Below are 26,418 nucleotides of genomic sequence, written 5' to 3'. Positions count from 1 at the left end.
AATGAAGAGAAATGAGAACAGTTTAAGAGACCTCTGGGATAACATCAAGGACACTAATATTTGCATTATAGGGGTCCCAGAAGGAGAAGAGAGAGAGAACGGGCCTCAGAAAATACTTTGAAGAGAAAAACAGAGCTGTGTCCATTCTCTCACGGATTTTTCTAAAGAAATTTCAAATTTACGCTGCTAATGGCATACTATTTTGCTCTCCCTAGGAAGGCGTTTACATCCAATCAAATCACTTCTGGGGGGTGATATATCTCTAACGTAGAGAGGTGCAATGGATCACAATGGACAGAAAACCATTCTGATGTCACAATGCACAAAAGATCTGTTCTTGAGTACCTCACCCTATATGTCATTGTATCGTATTAAGAGGCCAAGTAAGTCCCTTACACACAATTCCAAGAATATCACAAGAGTGTCCATTTTTAAATAAGTGACTTTTGCCTTTGTCAGAGAAAGAAGGATCAGACTAGATAACTCTGCTACATGGCAACATTTCCCTGAATAGGAAACCACAGATAGAATAGCAGCTTGAAGACGGCCAAGTTCTGAGGATATTATCAGTGCAAACACACAGGCCGTAACTTGTTATTCATCAATTAATTCTCAGCAAGCTTTGTCCCAAGTCATCCAGCAGACAGAACAAGAAGAGATTACAAGCTGTGTGCATTTAAATTAACATTTTAAAACATTATGAATGCGTAATTAATACTTTCAAAGAACACGTCCACACAAGATCAGGCAGTGTTGTTTTTTGCCCCTGTCCATATGCCTCTATTTTCAATTCCTTTCTGAGAGGGATGCAACGGTCCTAAGTTTGTTTCTTTTTCTTCTATAGCTCAAAATAACCATGTTCTTTCTGCTTCAGTAAATTATTACTGCAGCATGAAAGAGTTCCTAGAAAGTTCCTAGAAAGTGTTTAGGAGGAGAAGCGACCAACAAATGCTGAGAACTAGAGGCTTCATCCATAAGGAAGTGGGCTTCAGGACGATATCAAGCCCATTAATCAGGATAGGTAAGGTTATGCTGCAGTAACAGAAACCCTAAACTTCCAAAGACTTAACTTTTCATCATTTCCCACTCATGCAAAGTCACTTTGGGTCTGGTGGCTCCCCAAGGTAGCTTCTTTTAAAGAGCTGACTCAGGAACCCAGGCTAGTTTTATCATGAGGATTTGTCATCCTAACACACAGCTTCTGCAATCATCATGAGAGGGCAAGAGAGAGCCCAGGGAAGCAGACAGACTTTTCACTGACTCAGGATAGAAGAGACATGTCATTTCTGCTCATAGTCCTTCCAATTGCGAGGGGCCTTGGAAGACTGGGAGAATACATGGTTATTTGGTGGTCATTAAATAGCTCTCCACAAAGGTTATCACTTTGCAGCGTTGGGACACTTCATTATATTGTTATCTGCTTTGCCATGCCATTCTTGAATTCCAGCCCTTAAAGTTTGTGCTCCATGTTCATCATCACCAGAGGTGACAAAGGGATACAGAACACTGTGCAGCTCACCAGGTATGTGACACAGGTGTTTATTTGAATCCAAAGGTTTCTTCTCTTCTCTTTATCCTCCGAGTATCCCAGAAGTGCCACATGGAACTACCAACTGTGCATTGGAAACAGAAGATGAACCAGAATAAAGTCACCTTGAGCTTCTGATGAGAGCCCTGCTGCTCAAAAGCAGAATAAAAGTGGTCAGGGTGGAGGAGGGAGTGAGGACTCGCCAATAGCACCCACACTGGGAGCAGTTCACTGCAAATTTTCCTCTGCCTGGAAGATGATAAATGAATGAGATCACTGTTCCCAAACACTGGAAAGAGGACTGAGATGTTAAAAATATATACAGGCTCTAGAAATTACAATTCAATCAATGTAGGGATGAGCCCAGGAATCTGTATATTAATAAACACCCCTAGATAATCCTAATACACAATCATTACTTGGCAGCCAAGTTCCCCACCAGCACTAGGAATGATTTATTCAGTATTAAAATGATAGCCAGAACCAAGTAATTGGCTTGAGCCAAATCAAGATCAGCAGACAACTGGGCTCCCCTCAACATCTGATAGAGGGCAAAGAGTCTGAGGCTGGTGTTCATACTGAGAACAGACTAGTGCATCAAAGAAACAGCTGGTCCTCTCGTTTGGAAACCAAGGCTCCCAAAGTTTGATTATCCCTTTAGTGACAAGTGAAACTCCCTGGAAGGACTTAGAAGCTGCAAACGTGGGTCTGAGGTGGGAACAGAGTCCAATGAACAAAGCCTTTGTCAAGAGTAAGCTCTGCCCTTTCCACCCCATGCCAACTTGGGAATCCACTTGGGACACAGGCTCACGGATGGGCATAAAAGCACAAGACTTCACTCTGGATCTGTGGGCTTGCTTCTTATGCCCCCTCTGTGGTCAGACTCAGCACTTTACAATAATACAATTTTGGGGAAAGAGATTTACCATGTACCTACTAAGCTGTGAAAGGGGTGATATGAATGTGTAGATAGCTTGGAAGAGCTAAAAGTGGTAACTCAGTGACTGAAGAAAAGTTATATAACATATAGTAAATATAAATATATATATATATTTTTTTTTCCTACTTCTCTTTCCTGCCTTACATATCACTGTAAGCCTTAGAGATCAGGTACCATGTCAGGCCTGTGAGATCTCCCTCATGCTGTAGGGTGAGGTGCCTGGGGCAGAGGGATTCAGGGATGGGATGTTTTCAAGAGTTGAGACTGGGCTCAAAGCAACAGAACCATCCTCTGGCCTATAGCTGTCATCGGTAAAGTCTGAAGGCAGCTTTTGGAGAGAGCATGCTATGAGCTTCTAACTGGTCCTAAGATAGATATTCAGATGCTTGTTGCCAAGATCCAGTTTGGGCAAGACAAGAGGATAAGAAGCTATATCTTCTCTGGGAATCTGGGGGCAGGGTGGGCACCGAAGCAAAAGAAGTGTTCCTTCCTCCTAACACCCAGGATGCCCCCATGGGCCAGTGCAGGCTAATGGAGTCGATGGGGCCAGACAGCGTGGCACCCACTGGACACTGCCCACTCTCCAGACTGACCCATGCTCCCTGCATCAGCGAGACAGCAGCTTCTGAGTCAGGTAGACATGGTGTGCTTCCCAGATCTGCACTTGCCAGCTGAGAAAATTCTCAAACTCTTCCAGTTTCTTCATCTATTAAATCGGACAAGTAGACCCACCTCTACTGGATCCTGGAGACAATTACATGATGCAATGCAATTAAGGAACCCAGTACCGAGTCTAGAACATTGTAAGTATTCAAGAGCCCAGGTCCTCGCTTCTGCAACTAGAATGGCAACCCCCTGCCCATCTTACCAAGCCAATGGGAGATGATAAAAGGGCAAAGGCCCCATAAATACTAAAAGCCTTGCACGGCTAGGTAGATGATTTTTGTCATGTTCTTAACCTTACAGAATGCACACAGCAAGAGTTCAATCAGTGCTCGACCCTGTGTGGAAATGGGCTATGTTAACAGCTGGAAAGTCAGGCCAAGGTGGAAGCATTTTAAAGTATCCAAGTTGTCTGGGCTGAAGCTATGAATTTAGGGTTATCAAAGAAGGAAGGGAGAGGCAGACTGCAGAACAAATCACCATAGCTCTGAGGACTGTGTGTGTGTGTGTGTGTGTGTGTGTGAGAGAGAGAGAGACAGAGAGACAGAGACAGACACAGACAGTGAGAGAGAGATATTAACTCTGAACTGACCAGAAACCTTCCCTTCATGACCATGCTGACTTAAATTGCCAAGACCTTAGCTGGGCTGGGTCAGACCATCAAGGAGGAAAGACAATAGGAAAACAGAAGGTGACTCAGGATGCAAACACCTCATTGTTGCAGCGCAATAAATGGATTCACTCTTTTGCTAAATGTCAAGCTAATATTTCTCTTGGCACCAGCTGCGTCACTCCCCTCCTTCCCCCCAACAGGCCTGGTCTCCCGGAAGCCTGCTCTTTGGCAGCTGCCCAGCCTCTGCACTGGGACTTGAGGAGGGCAGGAGTGGCTGGCACAGTAAACACACACATGCCCAGCTCAGCCGTGGAGGGGAGGTAGCCTTATGTGGAGTGATATCCCTTGATGGCCCCAAGCTCCGGCAGCTGACCATGCCAGGGAGTGGCACAAACAGAAGTTTTCCCTGTCTTGCTCTCAGGTAGGGATTTGGTAGATAAGAAGAGAGAATGACCTTCAGGGCCAATGACCAGTTGGGACCTTGTGTTCCCCTGCACTGATCCAAGTTTCCAGGCCATCCCCCACAGGATGAGCAATGTCTCCCCAAATGGGTGACCTGCCTAGGTCACTCCCTCACTCAGAATCCTTCCCTGGCTCCCTCTGGCTTTCAATATAAAGCCCAAACCTTAAGCAAGCAAGCCAGCCATTGAGGATTGAGATTGACCCCATTCCTCAGAACTCACAGGGTCCCTTCACTTTGCCCCATGCCCAGCCCTTATCATCAGGATGATGGGTGTTTATTTCAGGGTCTTCTTCCCCATTCTTTAGTGGAGGGTCTGCATCTCTGACCTCTGCATGCTCAGTGTCACCTTGCACTTTCATGGGGCCTGGAACAGGGAAATGTGCTCAGGAGTACCTAGAAAGTCATTCATTCATTCCTCAGACCACTCTACATGTTCACTCCAAAAACCATTCAGGTACGATTCACTCTCTAGAGTGCCCTCCCCAACCTATTGATTTTCACTGTCCTAATCAGCCTTTGCAGCTTAGCTCAAGGTCCCCTGCAAGTCTCACCTTCTCTGTGAAGCCTCTTCACTGCTCTGTTTTTTTTTTTTTTTTTTGTAAGCATCTATTGTACCTGATTAACTGCATCCCCCATGTGGAGTTTCATAATGGAAGGCTTTGTAATAGTTACTTAACACCTCTAAACCTAATCTGCAAGCATGGTTAATAATAGGTTTGCCATAAGTTTTAAATTAAGACAAAGTATAAATAAAGCACGTAGCACAGTGCATTGCACATATTCAGTGTTCCAAACAGGTTTCTTTGATGATGATGATGATATCTCTTTGGTTTCTATCTCAAACTCCAAATCATCAATCCCCTCTTTGAAGGGAAGGATCACTACTTTGTCTTGACTAACTTCAAAGTATATAGCCTAATGCTTTAACCTTAGTGGAAATCTTGTCTGATAATATTAATGCTATTGATAATATTTTATGTTATTGATTTCAATCATGTTTGCAGGTCTAACAGAAAAGAGTCATGGGCAGGGCATTGGATTAGGGGTCAGATACTGACTTTAAGTCCTGCTTTCCCACTCTGGGCCTCAGCTTCCCCTGTTGTATAAAAGTGAGCTTTCTAGAAGGATCTGAGGTTCTATCTCATGATAATATTGCAGTTCTGTGGTTATTAATGAGACTGGCTGACACCAAAGTGAGCCAGCCTCCATCCATATGGGTCATCCTTACCCAGCATGCCTTGACACAAATGCAGGCACACCAGCGGGGGATGCAGCAGAAACTGAGATCTGTGTCAGTCAACCAACAGAACATCAGTCCTCACTGCAACATGCACATGTTTTCTGTTTTAAAGGTTACTCCAGGCAGCATCAGGGTTGACATTCCCTCTCCCAGCAGTGGGTTAGCAGCAGATGTTGCAGCAAAATGAGCCACACTGGAGGTGCTTATTAACCTTTCTGCATGGCACACCCACTTTTGCTTTGGGGCCCACGCATGATGACTCCTAAGGCAACTTCACTTGCCATTCCTGGCTTCTAGAGAATCACTTCCCTCTTATCTGGACAAGCTTGGATCACAAGAATAACAAGGAGCTGAGCATCCTATCCTATCAAATACCAACCACATCTCCTACATCTCTGCTCATAAAAGGTTATCCCTCCCCTTCCATTCTGAGGACCCCATGGGAGTAAACACAGGATGGCCCTGAGGTTCAGACTGAGGCTCAGACTGAGGCTCTGTTTCACTGCTTATGATCTAACTGGGTTATCCTGAGCAATTTACTTAATGTCTCTGTGTCTCATTTTCTTTATCTATAAAACCGCATTGCCTAGGACTGTTGTGGCTGTGGGGAATTAATAAAATAATGCATGCAAAATACTTAAGGCATAGCCTGGTTCACAATAAGCACTCAATAAATGTATATTGCCATCACCCACAATATAATCATCATTTAATGATATTGAAGAATGGGTAAATGCTTATTTCTTTCTTTGAATTTAGAACCAACCACAGTGAAGGACCAAAGCCTCAGGCAGGCAGGCCACAGTGTAAGGCAAAAGATCAAGCCCATCAAGTCAGCATGTGTGTACTCAGACAATGCTAGTGTGACTTTCAACAATGCTTAGAAAAATGTCCCACAGAAGAGAAACTGAACCAAGAACATGGGTATAGCTTAACTAACATCTTTGCCCACATGTACACCCGTGCCCCTGTCCATGGTCCTGAAAGAGACACGTGGACAAAGGCTGGTAGGAAGTTATAACTTCAGAGAGACTGCCAAGAAGCAAAGAGAGACATTCTTTGGAATCATGTTCAAATAAGTGCAGTTGTTGAGAATAAATGTGTTTTGGTTTAGTAATTGGGCTTCCCCATCTATTGTGCTTCTGATTCTAAAGTTGTCATTAAAAAGAACCTCATAATACATACTGGAGCTAACATAAATTACTTGGGGAATCATTGGCTCCCCTCTGTTGGCCTGGATAATAAGAAATTGAACAACATGAATAATCTACCCTGAAATGAGTTAATTCTTCTATTCTCTAATTTACCTACTGCAAAGAGATGGCAGAGAATATTTATTAAGAGTGAGGCTCTGGAATCAACTGCCTGGATTCCAGTCCTAACTCCTCACTTATCAGGAGGCAACTCTGGGCAAGTTCTTTCACCTCTTTGTGCCTCAGTTCATTTATCAATAAAATGATCATAAAAGTAGTATTTATTTTTTTTTATTTATTTTTTATTTTTTTAACATTTTTTATTGATTTATAATCATTTTACAATGTGTCAAATTCCAGTGTTCAGCACAATTTTTCAGTCATTCATGAACATGTACACACTCATTGTCACATTTTTTTCTCTGTGAGTTATCATAACATTTTGTGTATATTTCCCTGTGCTATACAGTGTAATCTTGTTTATCTATTCTACAATTTTGAAATCCCAGGCTATCCCTTCCCACCCTCCACCCCCCTAAAAGTAGCATTTAGCTCATGAAGTTATTTAAAAATTAAATAAGCTAATGTGCCTCAATAGCTTAGAAAGTGCAAATATCATCATAAGAACATCATAGATATTACTACTATTAATATTATAATGGTCTTTGTTATTATTGTTCCAAGTCAGACTTAACAAAGATAAAACCTTCTTTTTCCCTCCTGCATCCTGGTTTTCACAGACACCCTTCCTTCTCTCTGGTCCTATGATCAGCTCTCTTCCATCTCTCCCTGAGCAAACTATGGAGACAGATCAAGTAAGAGATGGGAACGCTTGTTTACTCATCCACCCACCGAGTTCAGCATAAAAAGAACTCAGAATTTCTTAAAATGAAAGACAGTAAGACCACAAAGGCCACAATTCCCCTACAAGCCATGAGGAGCTTAAGTGTCCTCAGTCCATATCACAGCGGAGTCACTCTCCACCTCTTGCTCAGCCATGCTTGAGACCACCCCTACCTGCTTCTGCATCACTCTGTCAGCCCCTAGAGGAGCTCAGCAGGCTCACAAGGCTGACACAAGCTGTGCAGATCACCAAAGCCTAGGCCCCAATAGCTTGGCTCTTGTGAAGAATGCTCAACATTAGCTCAGTGTTTCCAGCCCATGATCCACAAAGTCCAGCAGTCAGGAGGAAAAACAAGCAGTGAAACTGACCCCATCTGATACTGAACTCACAATACTTTTCTAAACACTACCATGCACCTTAGTTCCTGCAATATTCTCAGCATCCCTCCAAAACAGGCAAATGGTGTCATCCTCATTACACAGAAAAGGCAGCTGAGGTTCAGAGACTGATGTGACTTCCTGAAAGTCACACAGCTACCAGCGAATGGCAAATTCAGGACAGCCCAGGCTGGCTCTCCAAGCAGCAAGATTTCGTGGGAAAAGCATGGGAAAGCAGCTAGAGAAAATTCTGAATCCCAGTCCCACCTCTTACTAGCTGCACAACTTTGGAAAAGTGACTTATGAGGACTCAGTTTTTCTCATCTGTGAAATGGAAATGGTATCTTCCATCCAGGATGTTGAAAGCTGAACAATAATGTGGCACAAAGATAAAATTAAATAAGAAAACCTTGGTATCATTATTGTCATTGTTGGGCCAGCCCAGTTCTCTTTCCAGTGTTCAAAGCCACATGGAATCTAGACTAAAGGAGACAGTAAAAAACACTGGCTTCAAACAATTGCCAGTGTTCTATTGCTCTCTCCCCCCTATCCTCTCTGATGTACCTGCCAGTCACTTTCTTGAATGGTAGAGAGCTCAGAGATCATGTGTGTCTTATCTGGAAAACCTTTAAATGACATACTGGCTTGGCTCACCTTACTTGGCACACCCCCAGGCTCCTAACTCTGACTAGCAGCAGGCCTGAGAATATAATAACTAATAACTTAGATTATCCTGCTCATCCTTATGTTTAACTTATACAATGTGCTTTATGATATATGGCATCACAGCAACTGTGAGTCAATGAAACATATTCATTTCCATAAACAATCTTTTCCATCTTGACTGGAACCAATAAGGATGAAATGATGCTGAAAAAAGAGGCAGTAAAAGGTATTTTATAATTATAGATATTTAAATATCACCAAAATACTCATTTTTATTTAATAAATATGGCAATGATTAAGAAGATAGATAATTGGTCCTCCTCCCCCAAACTGCCCTATGGAGTACTGCAAAGCCTTAAAGAAATAAATTTTGGATTATCTGGTCTTCTGGCTTCCCCAGGCTGCTACTTCTTTGCATTTAGTGGACGATCAAGAAGAAGTCTGTAATTAATTAAACGATAGCATGAACATAGATGGGATCTACTCAAGGCTACCCAGAATCACAGCACCAGGTATTCTTTTCAGGACCCTGGAAATGCAATGAGGGACAAGACATAGTCCCAGCCACCAAGGAAGTCACTATCCAGTGTGGGAAACAGGTTGCAAAGCAGTGTGGTGGGCCAAGTGCTTGGAGCCATGGAAGCTTAGAGGAGGGGCACTTCCCCTGAATTCTAGGCATTTTTCTTAAAGCTGAAAGGTAAAGCAAGCACAGGAGCTGGCCAGGGGAGGACAGGGGAGGAAGTGAAGTTACCCTGAATCAAAGAAACACCTGGGCTAAAATCCATCTGTCACAGAGCTTCAGGACGTCAGTGCAGCCACCGCAAAGATGTGAGATGGTGAGCAACAAGTGATAATCCACAAATACAGCGATCCCAGCCACCTCCCCAGTGTTGTTCTTTGCTTGCCCAAAAACTGAAGCAGCCCCCAGGGGCTGCTGCCACCTTCTGTCAGCACGGCTCGTTCCAGGTGAGCTGTTCTGCCCCAGGGTCATGGATGATTGGGTATCTCTTTCAGGCTCAGCCCTGAAACCACCTCCCCACCTGCTGCTGTAACCCTAGCTGCCCCTCCTCCACCTGTCTCCCTGTGTAGCAGAATGGACAGCCCTGCCATATGTTTCCCTCCCCAGAGCACCAGATATGGAACACTGGGGATTTGTGGGGTCACCAGGCAGAGCTAGGAGAGTTTGGGAACGACAGAAAACTACAAACACATCGGTGGGGTGGCAGCAAGGAATCCAGAAAAGACAGGTTAGAAAAAGAAAGGAGGGAAATGGAAGCCACATATGCATGCGGCTCTCAGAAGTGAGTTCTTTAGTCAGCCTCATCCCAGCTTCCAAATTTCAGACAAACTCAGAGGGATACTGGATTCATTTAGCAATGAGTACATGTGTTAACCTAGTCAATGACATCTTTTCTAGTTTCAAAGTTGAAGTTAACAAAAAAAGAGATTCTTCTCTCTTTAACCAACTGGGGCTCTCATACAGAGAATGCAGACTCATCAGCCATGAGTAAAATGAACACATTATTTCCCTCCTGCTTCCTGCCTGGAGTTCCAGGATGGCTTCATGTGCTCTAGGTGGGTCTCAATCCTGCCAGCCAATTCCAGAAGGTAAAATAGCAACGGCATAGGTGATATAAAGCAGGGTGTGAGTCCTAACACCTAGGACTGCCCTGGAGACGGGGGTGCTGGCTCCTCTCTCAATGGACTAAGTGGATGAGACACAGCTTGTACCAAGAATAACCTGGCAAATAACCCACAGACCTTTCAAATCACATCTCTTCAAACCAGTCCTTTGCTTACAGTTTGAAGATAACCTTTGTGCCTAAATTCCAACTTCCGCACTGCAATGAAACGGCACCATTTTTAGCTCTCCACTCATTTTGGGCTCAAAATGGTTAACTAGAGGCTCATGGCATTTGTTTGTAGGACCCAGGCTTCTTGAGAGGACTCTCCCCAGGCAACAGCTCCAGCACATCCTGCATTAGAGGGTATTTCCGAGGAGAAGCACTTGTGTTACCTGAGAACACTACAGAGTCACTCTGCAGCTGCTGAAGTGCTGCCTAATTGAGGATCCACTTTAAGGAGGATGTGAGTGTGATATATAATTGGTGCATTTTTCATGCTTCTGAGACTCAGCCATGAATTCCTTGGGAGGAAGAACCCACTACACCTTGGCTCACCGGAGGACCCATGGGAGTAAACACAGGATGCCTGAGGTATATACACGGACCTTGAGCTAAGCTGCAAAGACCCTGAAGCATATACATGGGTTTCAACACATGTATCTGTTGAATGAATAAACGAAAGAAAGACACATGATAGTAGGTAAATCACTAAAACAAGAAGGTAAAGAAAGTCCCAAGAGACTTGCTCACCTCCTTCAGACACTGATCAGTTGTTATTTACTCCATGATGCCCCATGGAAGATTCGTAAGTCACTCATCTGACCCCAGTGCACCTCCTCTCCTTTGCCTGGCTTTACTTTTCTGCAGGCTGCTTATTATACCATCTAATATATACACACTTTACCTGGGGATGTGTTTACTTTCACACGCTGTGTAAGGTCGAAAGAGCAGGGATATTTATCTCATTCATTCACTGCTGTAGCCCCGTTACCTAGTACTGGCCCATGGCAACAGTTCATTAAACATTTTAGAAGAGTTTAAGTCATAAGACTTTTTTAAAAATTGTTCCATCTCTGAAAAGCAATGACTGAAGATATTTCTGCTCCAAGGACGAAGGATCTTTATATGTCTAAATTAATCAAGCAATGAAGATGTACTTGCAGACCATCAGTCTAAGAAATGTAACATTTCATCTTGCATGGTTTTTCAAAAACCTTTGCATTTTGGCCTCAATCTAACAATCGAGCTTTATTACATCACATCAACTCCATCACCATCATCGGCGACAACTACAGAAAACATCTCCTACTGCCTGCTGAGTACAATATGTTTTGATTATAGGTGTTTGGCAGACAGGAAATGAACAGGATGCCAAGGTACCTGGCCTCAAAAGAAGCGTTAAGACATCCTTACTTATATATGAAACATGCACTGTCAAGCAAGAGGTTAAACCAGTACTGTCTGATAGAAATGCAAAAATGTGAGCTACACAGGTTAACTTAAATTTTTCTAGTAGCCACATTAAAAAGTAAAAGGAAAACAGGTGAACTGATTTTAGTAATTTTACACAACCCAGCAGATATTATCATTTCAACATGTACCCAGTATTTTAAAAATTTTGTCAATGAGATGATTTATAGTCTCTTTTTTTTTTCTGTAGTCTTTGAATATGCATATGCCCCAGCACATCACTCAATTCAGCCATATTTCAAGTGCCTTACTAGCCATATGTGGCTAGTGGCCACCACATTGGACAGCTTATGGCTAGACCAAAGGATTTTCAGAGTATAGAGGAGAGGAAGACCTTAGTGAGCAGGCAAGTCTCGAGAAGGCCCCATGAGGGACACCCTTCCTCCCTCCTTTCTTTCCCCTCCGCCCATCCCTTGGAAGCAAGGGTGGTGGTTGCAGGGATGCACAGGCATCCCAAGAAGAAAAGGGAAAAAAAAAAGGAGCGCCTAGATCCCCCCACTGAGATCCCTGGCTCCACCCTATCTTGTCTTTATTCTCTTACGCACAGTAAGAAAAGGTAAAATCCCATTCCAGCACTAATGAGAGATCTGGGTCTTTGCCCACAAGCACTAAAATAAGATTCCTCTGATCTCCAAAGAAAAGCATATTCAGGCTGTAGGCAACCCTAGGGACTTGGAGCTGTTCTCAATCCTTGCATGCATCAGACTTACCTGGAAAGAATTTTTAAAGTAAAGATGTCACAAGTATACACCCCTAGATTCTGATTTAATTGTTCTAGAGCAAAACCTAGGGATTGCAGTGCCCTTTAAAGGCTCCTAGGTGATTCTAATGGTGTCTAGGACTGAGAACTGCTGGGCTGGGGTGTAGGAAGCACAGGACAGAGGAGAGGAAAGAATGGCCTGTTAGCTATCGAGGCTGTGATCCACAGTGCTGAGCACTGCATTTGATCCATATCAGATAGGAATAACTAACCCCCCTTACAGGTGAGGAAACTGAGGCCCTGAGAGAGGCTAAGTGACGTTTCCAGGGTCACACGGCTAGCAATTGGCAAAGAAAGAAATTCAAACCAGGTCTGACTCCAAAATTGATGCTCATCCCTCTTTATCAGCCCTTGTATGTCCCTCATTATCAGTCCTTCTCCTCAAATGCCCCACTCCAATCTTGGTTCAAGATGAGAAAATGGGATAGGAATGAGAGGATGAAGGTAACCAGGCAGGAAGGGGTTGGCGGGGTGGGGAAGGTGGGAAAGAAAAATAGTAATGGATGCCTCAGGGAAGGAGAGGCATCCTTCATAAAGGGCCAGCATTTCCTGGAGACTTTTCCAAATACTAAAGAGACTGGGCACTGAAAGAGCACGTGCAGGGAGCGCACCAACAGTGATCACTAAACCTGTTTGTATCATGACAATGAGGTACTGATGAGAAAGGATGTCCCAGGAAAAAATAACCATTATCGGGCTTCCACTGGGGAGCCTGCCTTCCCTCATCAATGGATAGACTGGAAAAAAAGGCCAAAGACTAGAAGAAAAAGAATAAAGGGGCCATAAATAAAAATACGCTCTCTTTCTTAGAGTTCTTATCCTTGCAAATTGCCAAGGGGTGAAAAATGAACTCAGTACTTTAAAAAAATAGAAGAAGAAAGAGAAGGGAATAGACAGAGAGAGAGAGAGAGAGAAAGAGGGGAGGAAGGAGGAAGGAAGAAAGAAAGAAAGAATCTGGTAATATTGGAAGAGACATCAGTCTTTCCTGACAGTATTTAAATTGAATGTCTGTGAGCATGGTCCATAATCTTTAGCAAAAGTAGAAGCTATTAAAGAGTCAGAGCACAAGATTAAAATTTAGAATGCTATTTTAATAATACTGAATTCTACTCAATTTCAAATGGCCGTCATTTTTAAGCTCCACCAATTTGAGAACATTTGATTGATGGCGTTGGGAGCTGAGTGATGGGGAGCCTGAATTTGACAGGTCCAGCTCAGCTGACATGCCAGAAAGATGAGCTCCCATCCTTGTGGAACTAAGCTAACCAGGTTGATGAGCCAACTCTGAGACTCCTTAACCACCTGCCCGATTGGACGAATCTCTCCCTTACCTAAAGGAACAGGTGCAATACGAAGATAAATGAACCACCATCAAAAGCCAAGCACTATGGAGGGGTGCATCACACACCTGCCGTGTGTGGGTCCTGTGCTTGCCATTCGTTTACGGGGCACTTTTTTTCTGGAAGCTCTCTCCATCCCACTTCCCATTTCTAACTTAAGGGAGTCGATCAACAAGCAATCAGACTAGTGCTAAGGTAAAGGTATGCCCAGGGTGCTCTGGAAGTCAGAGGCAACTCCTCTGTCAACTTCACGAGACCCCTCCCACTCTGAGCGACTGGGATTTTGTTCTGTCTACCAGCACTAGGCCTGGAACATAGCATGCAGGTCCCCAATAAATATTTGTAGGTCTCTCAGCATATTCCTTGCTCTTAGGACTTTGACTTTAGTTGGGGCAACAAATAAATATCTACTGAAGAGCATAATATGGCCATTAATGGAGACAATCAGAGTGCTACACAGAGTGAAAAAAAAATCAGTTTAGTATCTTCATCATTCATTATTACCACTGTGGTCATCTTTACTGCTGTTCACAAATATCACCTGCTCTTCACATCTGGGGCCCGTGCAGGATGATGTGTCCCTGCTCCCTTTGAAACGAAGCTAAACCATCTCACCTACGTTGGCCAATGACATGTCAACAGAAGGGGCGCTAGTCACATCTTGGCAGAAACTTTCAGAGCTGGGCACCACTCTCCGTCTTCTCCTCCCCCAGCACAGCAATAGTGGAAGCACATGTGAAAATAAGGCTCTGGGGGAAAACAATACAGGATCCAGAAGCCTGGGTTCCAGGATAAAGCATGGGGAGCATGAGGCACGTGTGGGCCCTGCTGCGACGTGTGGGCCCTGCTGCGACGTGGGGGTGGTTTGTTACAGGAACCTACCCTCACAGACCGCCATGTCCCTACGAGCCCACGTGACTGGACCTGTCCGCTGCAGAGGCACATCAAAGGACTTGTGAGGGAGGGCATGAGTGAGCTGGAGGGTCTTTGGAGCGAAAAGGAAACAAGATTCTAGTCTCTCTTCAGTCACACACTCTGCTACTTTCTTTCAGAGATTTCCTCCATGGGGACACTCTGAAAAAACCACTCAGTTTCCAAAATCTTCTGAGTTAGGAAGCCCAGATTCCTGCCTTCTATGTCTCTATCTCCTGCCCTGACCCGTGAAGAAAATATCTTCGTGCCTCACAGAAACTGTGCTCAATATCAGGGCTGGATACTGGGCTCAGGCCCACATGCTAACCAGACCCGGTGGAACAAACAGGGCTTCCTCTCACTGCCTGGGATAGCTCCACCCTCGGCTCTCTCAGCTCCCCGGTAAGAATCCTCAGCTTCCAGCCAGGGTCGCCTCCCACAGGCCCTAAGCCTCCGATCTTCCTGCTGTCTCCACTCCCTGGCCCGCCTCCCCTTCTCACTTCTGGGTGCTCAAAGCCTGTTCCCATCCACCTCCTCCAGAAAGTGCCACCATGGACTCCAGCCCACTCTGTCCTCCTCACCCCAGCAGCTCTGCACCCACTGGACACCCTGTCAGAGGATGAGTGTTACCTTGTTCATCTGTCCAAGTGTGGTCACTTCAAAGGAGGGGTGGACGTCTGAACCTTGATGCCCTCATTTGTGACACAGGGTCACAGCTCTGACAACCCGCGGGTGAGATGACATATCTAAAGCACCTGTCTTGGTGCCTGGCACATAAAGGTGCTCAAGAAATGGGAGACTCCTCCCAGCTCCTCTTCGCCATAAGGAAGTCTGAGCATGGAGGGTGGGGCCAGCTCTTCCACTAAGAAAGACCACAAGTGCCCCCAGAGATGTGTCTAACGCACGTACTCTCAATGGGGGTGTTATCTTCTCTGGGGGGAGCAAAAACTGGTATTTGGGGGGTGTAAAAATCCCTCACTCCTCTTGGGTGTAAGCTCAGATGTAGATGTAGTACCTAAACAGATACACAGTGTGTCTGTGACATTAAAATTTCATTGGGGGGTGGCGGTGATGATTAGGGAAAAACAAGTAAGAAACAGCTCCAATGAAAAACTGGCTGAGAAACGCTAGTCTGATGTGACCTCCAATCAAAAAACAGACAGCCCCTCTCATGCCCATCTCAGCTGAGCCCATCTCTTACATTTCCTCTCCCGGGTCTCTTCCAAATCAATAATACAATATTTTCGAAACTTTTGTCAAATCCACATTCACTCCTCCTCCGCTCCTTCACTTATCTAATCTGCTGCCTCTCTTGGGATGGGAGCTGTGCAGCTGGCTGCCAAGGAGGCAGGCCGTGGAGAGCTGGGAGACTCCAGCCTTGGTTTTCCAGACATGACAGACACAGACACGACGGTGTTCATCCCGCCTCCAGCAGCTGCAGGGCAGGAAGGAGCTGAGCGCCCCTGCCGCCCCTGCCCCGGCCCCTGCCGCTCAGCTCCACCCAGAATGAGATCTCCAGTCCAGGCTCACTTGCAGCTTTCACAGGTGCTCAGTAAGCCCCCCCGGGGCGGGGTGAGGCTTACCGGTGGGTGTGGGCTTCGGAATAGGGCAGACACTGAAGCTGGGCTCACCAAGGTGGATCCCTGCCTGTCCTAGAGGCTTAAAAGCTGCAAAAGCAACCCTCTTGCAGCTCTAGATCGTCATGTCATCTGCTCTGCATGGGAGGAAGGCTGATAAGAAGGAAGAGGAAACGGCTTAACGTGATGCGGCTCTTCCCCGTTGCTTCCTAAAATACACACAAAGTCTGATGCCGCCCATTCATCTTAAGAACATGGGGAAAAGCCAAGAGAATCTTAACCTAGAGAGGTCCACCTTGACATGATAGAGCAGCTGAACTACCAGCAGCAGCCTCCAATGTCTAGACTTCTTTTTGTGCAGAAAAATGCTTCTCTCTGTTGGTCCCCAAAAGCATCTTATATAACAACAGTGCCCAAAGGTGAGAGGCATAATACTCTCTCATGCACCTTTCCTGAAGTCTCTTTGCAAACACATCTCGACTACAGAAGAGAGTGTCACATGCCTCTCAGTGTGTGGGCATGCAGGGGGGCTCAGAGGTGCTCTGCCACACTGGCCACACTCCTGAGGTCACAGTGTCCCTGCAGGGGGATAAGCATCTGGGCTTTGCAGTCATGTGGACCCAGGTTCTAGTCCTAACTCCCTACCAAAAGCTGTGTAACCAGAGGTAAGGTGTCTGACCTCTCTGAATGTCTTTTTAAAAAAAACCATTTAAAAAGTGGAGACTAGTACTTATATCATAGTACTGTTGCAAAGATTAAATGAGATAATATGCAAAGCGCTGATCCTGGGCCTGGTACACACTTGGCAGCTATCGTGCTGACTTTCCACTTTCCCTCCTGTGAGTCTGTCTGTCTGGAGTCTGTCTCACTGACTCTTTTTCCAAGAGTTTTCTCGCTGCCTGGTCTCTCTCAGCTAGAGAGAGCTCTCTCCCTCTCCATCTCTCTGTAGGTGTCTCTGTCTCTCTCTGACTTTTTTCCCTTCTCCCCTACTCCCATTCATTTTCACAGTGGAAGGACAGGGCAATGTGCCAGGTTTTCCCAGTTTTCTGAAGATCTCATTCCTTGCAGGCAGAGCATCAGGTCCCCATACAGGACAGGCCCCGGCTCTCGTTGTTGCTGCTGGGTTTGGATGAGGCTGTGGGCTCGGTGGGGGCCAGTGGAACCCAAGGACCTGGGGCCCTAAACCTCTAGGAGGCCATCATGACCTCCCTTGAGAGTGGACTTCCCAGCTGTGCCTCATCATATCTCAGGAGGCCCAGAAAGGGCAGCGGTGAAGGGCAGGAAAGGACTCAGAGGTAGAGCCCTGCTCAGACTCTGAACCTAAATCAGACCAAACTGCTAGTGCTTTCGGGGACCTCATGGTCCCATCCAAACACACTGTCACCTGGGAGTTCATCAGGGACAAGAAATGGGTCCACTTTAAAAATCAAACAGTAAACAACTCCAAGGAAACGGTTAGGGGAAGGTGGGTTTGTTAATTTTCCAGAGGATGTGCTGATGGAATCCTGCCCTCTCCCAGGTCATGGGAAAGCCCTTCCCAGACTCTCAGCCATAGTTCTTCGAATGTGAGTCCCTCAGACCTCCTGTGTTCCTAAGTGCCCATGAAGGGGCGGGAGGTGTGGCATCCTGAGGGGACAGGTTGCTTAAGGATCAGGGCTCTCAGTGGAGGGGGGACGGGCTGGTGACAGAGGGTCTGCTGCACCTCCCCAGGAATCATGCTCCCTTCCAGGCTAGATCTGAGCTTTGGAAGGAGTCACAGCATCCTTGGACTCCACTTCTAACTCCCTTTCTGGCCTGCCCAGGATTCCTTAGCTGAACTCAGAACAGTATGGCCAGGACAATTCCTCCTCTCAAGAAGCTTACTGCCCCAAATGGAAAGCAAAATCTCTATACATTAACTAACCCACCTTGCAGAGGCCCTTCTCTCTGCCTACCTCTCTAGGCCTCCACCGCACCCAACTTCCCTCTCTGGTGAGAGAAACAACTCACCCAGAATAATGAACAGCACTGACATCCCCAAGCACTTACTCTGTGCTGGCACTGTTTGTTCTAAATGTTTTTCATGTTGCAAACAGACTTACCTTATGATCCAGCAATCCCACTCTTGGACATATATTTAGAGGAAACTCTAAATTGAAAAGATAGATGCACCCCAATGTTCACATCAGCTCTATTTACCAGAGCCAGAACATGGAAACAACCTAAATGCTCATCAACAGATGACTGGATATAGAAGATGTGGTATATATGTACAATGGAATATTACTTGGCCATAAAAAGAATAAAATAATGCCATCTGTAGCAACATGGGTGGACCTGGAGATTGTCATTCTAAATGAAGTAAGCCAGAAAGAGAAAGAAGAGTACCATATGATATCATTCACATGTGGAATTTAAAAAAAAAGACATGAATGAACTTATTTACAAAACAGAGACAGACTCACAGACATAGAAAATAAACTTATGGTTACCAGGGGGAAAGGGGGTGGGAAAGGATAAATTGGCAGTTTGAAATTTGCATATACTAACTACTATATATAAAATAAACAACAAGGTCCTACTGTATAACATAGGGAACTATATTCAATAACTTGTAATAACCTATAATGAAAAATATGAAAAGGAATATATAATACGTATAACTGAATCACTGTGTTGTACACCAGAAACTAACACAATATTGTAAATCAACCATACTTCAGTGAAAAAGAAAAGAAAAAAATGCTTTTCATGCACTAACTCATCAAATTTCCTCAGTAACTTAATGAATCGGCTCAAGCCACCCCTAGGCTTGAACAGGCAGACTACAAAGGGCTGGCCATGGAATGAATGTTTCCTGCTTGGTCTCACAGAATGTGAATGGTGCTATTATCACAGGAGCCAAGGTGGCTTGCAAACTACAGAGGTGACACGAGGTAAATTCATTTCCTTCCCGTCAAGAGAGACTCACAAGGGTATAATCAGAAGCTAATGTGTGTGCCTGAGACGGGGCGCTTCGTAGGGGCCGCACGTAATTGAACGAGCCCTCTGTGCCCAGAGGAGCAGAGCAAAGCCCATCACTGGAAAGTGTCACTCATCAGGCTGGCGTATGTCAGGTTTTAATAACATTATGGAAATATTGCTGAAGGACAGAGGAAAGGACAGGGCCTTGAGGGTGGGGCCCCACCGAGCCTCGGAGAGCTTCAACCTTGAGAAAAGGACCTTCCGCCCTCATCTGGGTCAGTCACGTTTCTCGGGGAGAAAACTTTAGGACTGAGGGTCACTGTGGCTGTACCTTCTACTGAATGGACCCAAGGGCCCCCAGGTGAGCAGTGAGGCCAGGTCTCTAGGCTACGGGAGGGGTGGCCAAGGGCCCAGATAGGGGACAGGCCCCTCTTCTGCCCTGACAATTGGTAACAATGATAATACTTACATGCCCCTTACCATGAGTAAGGCACTTTTCTGAGTGTTTTACAAGTATTAACTCACTTCATCTGAAAAACAGTCCTCGGCAGTAGGTACCACTACTCTCCGATTTTATAGGTAAGGAAGTTGAGGCCCAGATGAACCTGGCCAAGGTCATACAGCTAGCATGCTGTACTGAAGCCTGGGCAGTCTGGCTCTGAAGGCCACCATCGTGACCATTCATTCGACTGCCTAATGGGTCAACACGGCCGAGACCTGAGGAAGGGGAGGGGGGACAGGAGAAGTGGAGGGAGAAGGGGAGGTACCTTCCTGACAATTGACATTCACTCATTCCCATATTTTTCACTTTTTTTTAACTGAATGGAAGATTTTAAAGTTCTATAGCTTTACAGTTTTTTAAAGTTTCACACACATGATTTCATACAATTCCCTAATAACCCTTTTCCCTCTCCACCCCACCCCTGTATTGTTACCCCTCCCCTTTTCCCTCTCCCCACTGGCAACCACTAGTTTATTCTCTGTATCTGTGGGCCTGCTTCTTGTTTGTTTTCTTTATTCACGTTCTTATTGGGCATCTTCTTTGCACCAGACTCTGCTCCAGGCACCAAGGAGACGGGAGATTATAGTGAGAGGACACAGATAATATACATAAACACATAAATAAGCTAACATCATAGAATGGCAAATTCAATAAAGGAAGTACAGCAGGGAAGTCAGAGAGAGCGATCAGGCAGGAAGAGGTAGGGAAGTTATCTCCAGAGAGGGGAAGTTAATGTTAATAGAAGCAGGCCTATCCAAGGCTGAATAATTCATTGGCAGAGCTGTTTGAATGCCTACAAAATTCAAGGAGTTACAAGTCCTTGAGGCCCAGGGAAGTCAGGAAGTTAGAGACCCACGAAGACAGAGGGATAGGGGTTGGCTCTGCTCACCCACCCACCCTGGGGCCCAGGCTGACCATCAGAAGCATCCACCTTTCCTGGTGCTGTCACAGGAAAAGGGAGCAACTAGAGCACCTCATGTGGGCATCTCCTGCCTCGGCCCGAAAGTGATGCCTGCCTCCCAGGTTCCCCCATCTCTCTTAACCACAGGGCTGGGAAAGGTACAGGAGCCACTGGAACTTTCTGTGAGCCTTCCTGTCTCATCCACAGGCCCAAAGGGGACACCAAAGAAGACAGCAGAGATGCGTGAGGGCTCACGCCCTAAGAGGCGGAACCCAAGCCAGGCTGAGTGGAAAGCCAGAAGTCTGGGAGCCCAGAGTTAATAGGTTTTTCCAAATGAATGGCCCTTTATTCCAGTTCAAGGAGGTGAGCGGATCAGGTGAAGGAAGCCGGGTGAAAAGAAGGATTAACCCATCCACCAAGGACCTTTGGTACTGAAAACATGAAAAGATGAATTCATTTGTGAGCCATAATGATTCACTACCGGGAGAAATAATTATCTTGAAGATTGTTTGGCCCCAGAATCAATCTTTATTTAACTGTATTTATTTTTGGCTGCTCATCCTGCTTGCTTCTCTTGGAAACTCACGGAATGAGTTTCTTCTTCCTCCCTGTGTGTGTGAGTGTGAGTGACAGAGAGAGAGAGAGAAATAAAAAACACTTGCTTATTTCATGTTTTTCAACAGAATGACCTTTGTGTGGCTCTTTCCCTCCCCACCATCCTCTCAATGGATTATTGGTCCTTACCCCTAATCATTCACTGCCCAGTATTCTTGTTTCCTTAGAGCACTTATCACTATCTTAAAATATTTTATCAGCTTATTTGTTGGTTTTGTTTTGTTTTGTTTGCTTTGTTTTGTTTTGTTTTGATAATCTGGCCCTTCCACTGGAATAGAAGACAGCTAAAAACAGAGACCTTGCTTGTCTCCACTGTCTGGATCACAACACCAGACCAGTGAACAATCATGGAATAAACGAACAAAAAGCTACTAACAAACACATGTAGCTTGTGATCTCTTTTCGTCCTTATTAAAACCTCAATTTATTATTACTGCTTATTCCCATTTTGCAGATGAGAAAACCAAGGCACAGAGCATAATTAAGTAACTTGCTCAAGGTTACAAAAATAGTAAATGAAACAGCCAGGATTTGAACCCAAGCAGCCTGGCTCCAGAACCCATGCTCTTTTGACTTAGGTATTTAAGAAATATTTGTCGGTTGAATGAGTGAATATTGAATGAATGACCACCTTGGGTTTCCTGCTCTCCTTCTCAACTTTGTTTTCAACTTTTACTGGACCTCCTACACACCAGGCATGGTCCTAAATTCTCTACATGTATTATTGGGTTGACCCCTCACATCTGTGCTGCTCTCCCTGGAACTGGTTCCAAGTCTGGCACTTAGAACTGAATCTCATTGTCCAGCTCAGGTCTCCTGGCCCTTCCTTTAGCAGGTGGTACTGTCCTGATCTGAAACCATGGACTCAGTTCCTTCAGAAAGAAAACCCCAACCGAAGATTCAGGGGGAGTGCCTTTCCCAAGAAGCATGTGGCTGACCTTCTATGCAGAAACGGGTCTCATACCTGTGTCCACCCTTCAGCCCAGGGGACCAAGGCAAAATAAATACCAATTGCCAGGTGCTAGCATGGGAAGGAGGGAAGGAAGAAAGCAAAGGGTTTTTCCTACTAAATTGGCTCTAAGAGCAGAGAAGAACCACGGTGGGTTATCAAGGGAGCATCATCATACAACATGGGTCTTCAACTCCCAGTGGAATGCACCCCACCTCTCCCTCCTGTGCCCCTACAGCTGACTCTGTGAGTGACTGTGTGAGGCCCATCCACACACATCATCCATCACCGTTCTCATCCATCACAGCTTTATATCCGCACCCTGAACAACACCTGGCACACAGTGGGTGCTCAGTCAATGCTGACTGGATGAATGAATGAGGGAGGCAGCCCTGTTCCCTTCCTGCCTTGGCTCTGCCTTCATCCCTCACCCCCATGAATGCACAGCTTCAGCTGGCTTCATCTTCCCTACCCCCTACCCAAATCTTGGACACATCCATGGACTGACCACCCGTGGGTATGTACTCCTCTCCCCCACAGGGATGCTTACAGGACCAAGCATCCTGAGCCAAGCAAGGTAGAGAGAGTAGGGGTATCCTGGGAAAAGCTGATTCAATCAAACAATGGTACTTGCTATTCCCTATGATCAACCCTGAAACGTGAGAATACTGCAGTAAATCTTCTTGCCCAATTGTGGGTCTTTACAGACTCAGGCCAACTCCAAGTGATGCTCCACTGATCAATTTAAAACCCAGTCATGCAAAGCCAAGTGTGTTTTCATGTCCAGGAAACAAAAACATTCCAACTGCTCAGCACATTCAAGTCAATACTCCCTTAATAACCCACCTTGGTTCTTCCCCTGGACTCTGAAAGCCACTTGAGCAGGAAAGGCGTGCTAGCAATCTTGGACTCTCCCTTGTTTTCCATCCCTCCTCCTGTTTTAGTGTCTTATATCTGTGCCTCTGATCATTTGTTTTGCTTTTGTCCCTAAGGCTGAAGGGCATCCATGGTTTTGCAATCATTACCTAGAGTTTATCTGGAGAATTCATATGAGGAACTTGTGAAAATTCTCTCTCATTGTCCTGCACAGCTTTGGGTTCTTCCCCAATCAGCTGAAAGACTGGCTGGGGGGTTCCTCAGTTCATCTTGCAAGAAGCTGTCTCTTCTGATCACCTGGACTGTTAAGTAGGTAAATGGGCTCATTTGGTTTCCAGATCCTGTGCTGTGACCCAGGCTCTAACCTGGCCAAGCACGCACATACGAATGGGCCTCCGTCTCTGATGGCACTGCTGGACCCGAGACCAGAGATGGTGCATCCCTCCTGGAGAAACAGCACTCCGGCCTTATTCTCCTGGCTCAGGGACAGTGTCCTCAAGCCCACATGACAGCACTGTCCCACACAGTCATGATTAAAATATCCACTGTCAGTCTGCCCTGCAGCCCAAGGAGCATGGCCAGTATGCTGCCATACAACTCTAAAGAAGAGGAATGGGGAAGGCGTTTCTGCACAGAGCAAGGCTGCTAGGGTTTCAGTCTCAACTTCACAATCTGTGGCCTCATGCCCTTGAGCAAGTCAATTAACTGCACAGAGCCTAAGTTTCCCCACCTGAAAAATGAAAAGGACAGTTCTCTGGGTGGTGTCGTGAGGATTACATGAGATCAGGTATGTAAAGCAGCCTGGGGCAAATTTGACGCAGAGCATCACTGTGAACCGAGACTTACTGAGCCCTAACGATATGCTGGGTCTTGTACACCGTGTCATTAGCCTCAAGGTGTGGATAAAACCTGGGTATCACCTTTTTTGTTTACAGCAGAGGAGACTGAAGATCAGAGAAGTCAAGGGACCTGCACAAAGGCAAGGAGCTAGCGAGGGGTGAAATTCGGATCTGAACCTGGGGCTCCCTCACCATGCAGATGGTGGATCCATGGGGAGGGCGTCCCCTATTGGAGCTAACACCAGGCCCCAATCTCTGGGTCCCCATCAAGGGCAAGTTGACAGGTAGCTCTACAGAGACTCGGAGCCAGCCAGCCTGACTTGGAGTCCTCCATGGGTTCTGTGATTTAGGACCAGTCTCTCTACCACTCAGGTATGCTTGGCTTCCTCCGCTATTAAACCGGACAACTGGGGTTTCCTTGTCAGATTCCCGTCAGGCTTCAAAAAACCATGGTGCTTTGCCATCTTTCACCCAAGATGGGATTCTTATCCTATTCCATGCTCTGGGACATGAAGACAAGACAATAACAATACTCAGCACAGTGTTAAAAGCCTTTAGAAAATAATTAATATGAATAATAGCAGCTAACAAACAGAGGCCATATTTTATTTCGGGAATTGTGCTGAGAGCCTAATTAAAGCACTTAATCCTCATGACAATGCTATAAAGTAGGTACTCTTCATTATCTGCTTTTACAGATGAGGAAACTGAGGCATGGCATGGTTAGGTAACTTGCTCAAGGGCACAGAACTAGATATTGAAAACTTACAACCTTGCTGTTCACCTGGCTGCATCTGAGCTTTATTCAAAGGATGAGTCAGTCTAGGGGAGCAACATCAGGATCCCAGCATCGTGGTCTCACTGGGAACCTCTGGGATAAGCAGAGGCAAGCTTGTCCAGGTCACTTTACTGCAGGACTTGCATGGTCTTTAAGATGTAAATGTGCATGGAAATCATCAAGAGGGAGAAAGGTTATGCAGCCTTCCCAGAACGCGAGGGGAACCAGTATGCTGGAAATATGATTACAGAAATACCGCAACTGAGCCGTTTACTCTAGATAGAACAGTCTCCCATCAGCTGTTGGAAATACTAAGCATAAGACAAAAAGAGAGAGAAGGGAAAATGAATAGCCCAATGTCCTTCATCCTTTGTCTTTGGTCCTCTGGTCCAGATCTGTAGAAGTGTGTCTGCCTGCAGACCTGGACACCCACAAGCCCCACACTGAATGGAAGACCCATGGAGACCCTAGCAAGGGGTGGCACCAGGGAAAGGAGGTCAGCCTGGCACACGCTGGGGGAACAGAGGCCTTGGCCAGAGCCTGCTGGGAATCACTGGCCTTTTTAACACAGGTGTGACATTCACCTGCACTGTTGGGACTCCTCTGGTGAGAAAGGATGTTTTTATATTCCTGCTCTTATCCCCAGCAGGTTCCAGACATGTATTTCTGTAATTCCCTTAACTGATAAGTATGAAAAAGAGAATATTGAAGATTCTAATAGGGATCTGACAGAACAAGGGCACATTTATTAGCTGCTGAATTTCCCAATGACTCCCAGAAATTGCCACAATTAGACCAAATTAAGCACTTTTGTTCCAAGGACAGGTAGCCACTGTTCTTTAGGGTGTATCTCCATATTGCTGGCTTTGCAAAGGAAGTCCTGGAATTCCAGACAAAAGCAGCATCTCCTTCCCTGTTGCTCTCTGAACAAATCTAAAATCTAGAGCCAGATTCCTTGGAGCTAATTCTAAGTTGGGAAGGCCTTTCATAAGATTACTAAGATTGCATTGGCCTTTGAGGAGGAGTTCCTTTGCTCTGAAACTCACTTTCTTGATGCAATCACTGGAATTCTCCCCCACCCACACTGGTGGGGCAAAAGGGAAACATCCCTCCCATCTCTATGGTGGATACAGAGACTCAGAATGTTGCTCCCAACCCACTGGGTGAGTCAGCAGAGAAACCGAGTTCAGTAGCTAAACTCAGTTCTCTTCCTCCCCATCATCCCCTTTCCCGTATAAGAAACTGATCAGCAGTTCTCTACATAGAGTCAATCCGAAAATCATTAGCAAAGTTTAGACAAGAGGTCACAGCTCTGGTTTCTTTTTTTCAGGTTCAGAACAAGAATAACGGTGATATTTTATGGAGTGTGGTGGTTAACTGTCTCTAAGAAAGAGGCTACTCATTCCAACTCTCTGGACCTACAATCAACATTTTCAAAGAGCTTTAATCTTCCAGTGAGTCTTACATGGATTTACTGATATGCCCACTTCACAGATTGAGACTACTGAGGCATTGCCACGTGACATATTACAGAGACGAGAGGCCTTGGAGGACAATGTTCATTCATCCTTGTGCAAGAGCCAAATGCACCTGCTGACACTATGCCTGCAGTTGTTTTGTTTCTGGTGACAGTGTGAGGGCCGAATGAGCACGGCGGATCTCCTGAGCCTTGGTGGAGACCATGGCAGGGACTCCCAGGTGCCCAAGCCTGAGTCTGCAAAGCGAGAGGTCCTGAAGAAGCCTGGATGAAGATTCAAGATTGACTGAGAAGCCTCCTGAGGGTCTTGGCAGCAGAATCCCTGCA

At 45.7% G+C, this 26,418-nt stretch overlaps 1 protein-coding gene across 18 annotated transcripts in view; it reads right to left on the bottom strand.

The window, feature by feature from the left end:
• Positions 1-26,418, bottom strand: part of KCNMA1 (potassium calcium-activated channel subfamily M alpha 1) — a 711,615-nt gene that overhangs the window by 421,989 nt on the left and 263,208 nt on the right. The window contains exon 3 of one of the 18 annotated variants that reach the window (XM_064488016.1): positions 1,346-1,613. The exons of the other annotated variants lie outside the window; for them this stretch is intronic. Within the exon in view, the coding sequence (XP_064344086.1) occupies positions 1,572-1,613 (42 nt within the window). The 3' untranslated portion in view covers positions 1,346-1,571. Of the gene's footprint in view, positions 1-1,345; positions 1,614-26,418 lie in introns of those variants that run through there. 18 annotated transcript variants of the gene reach the window in all.

Source organism: Camelus dromedarius, chromosome 8 (assembly GCF_036321535.1).
Source record: "Camelus dromedarius isolate mCamDro1 chromosome 8, mCamDro1.pat, whole genome shotgun sequence".
Taxonomy (NCBI): domain Eukaryota; kingdom Metazoa; phylum Chordata; class Mammalia; order Artiodactyla; family Camelidae; genus Camelus; species Camelus dromedarius.
The sequence above is the reverse complement of the archived record's forward strand: the minus strand, read 5'-3'. Positions and strand labels throughout refer to the sequence as shown.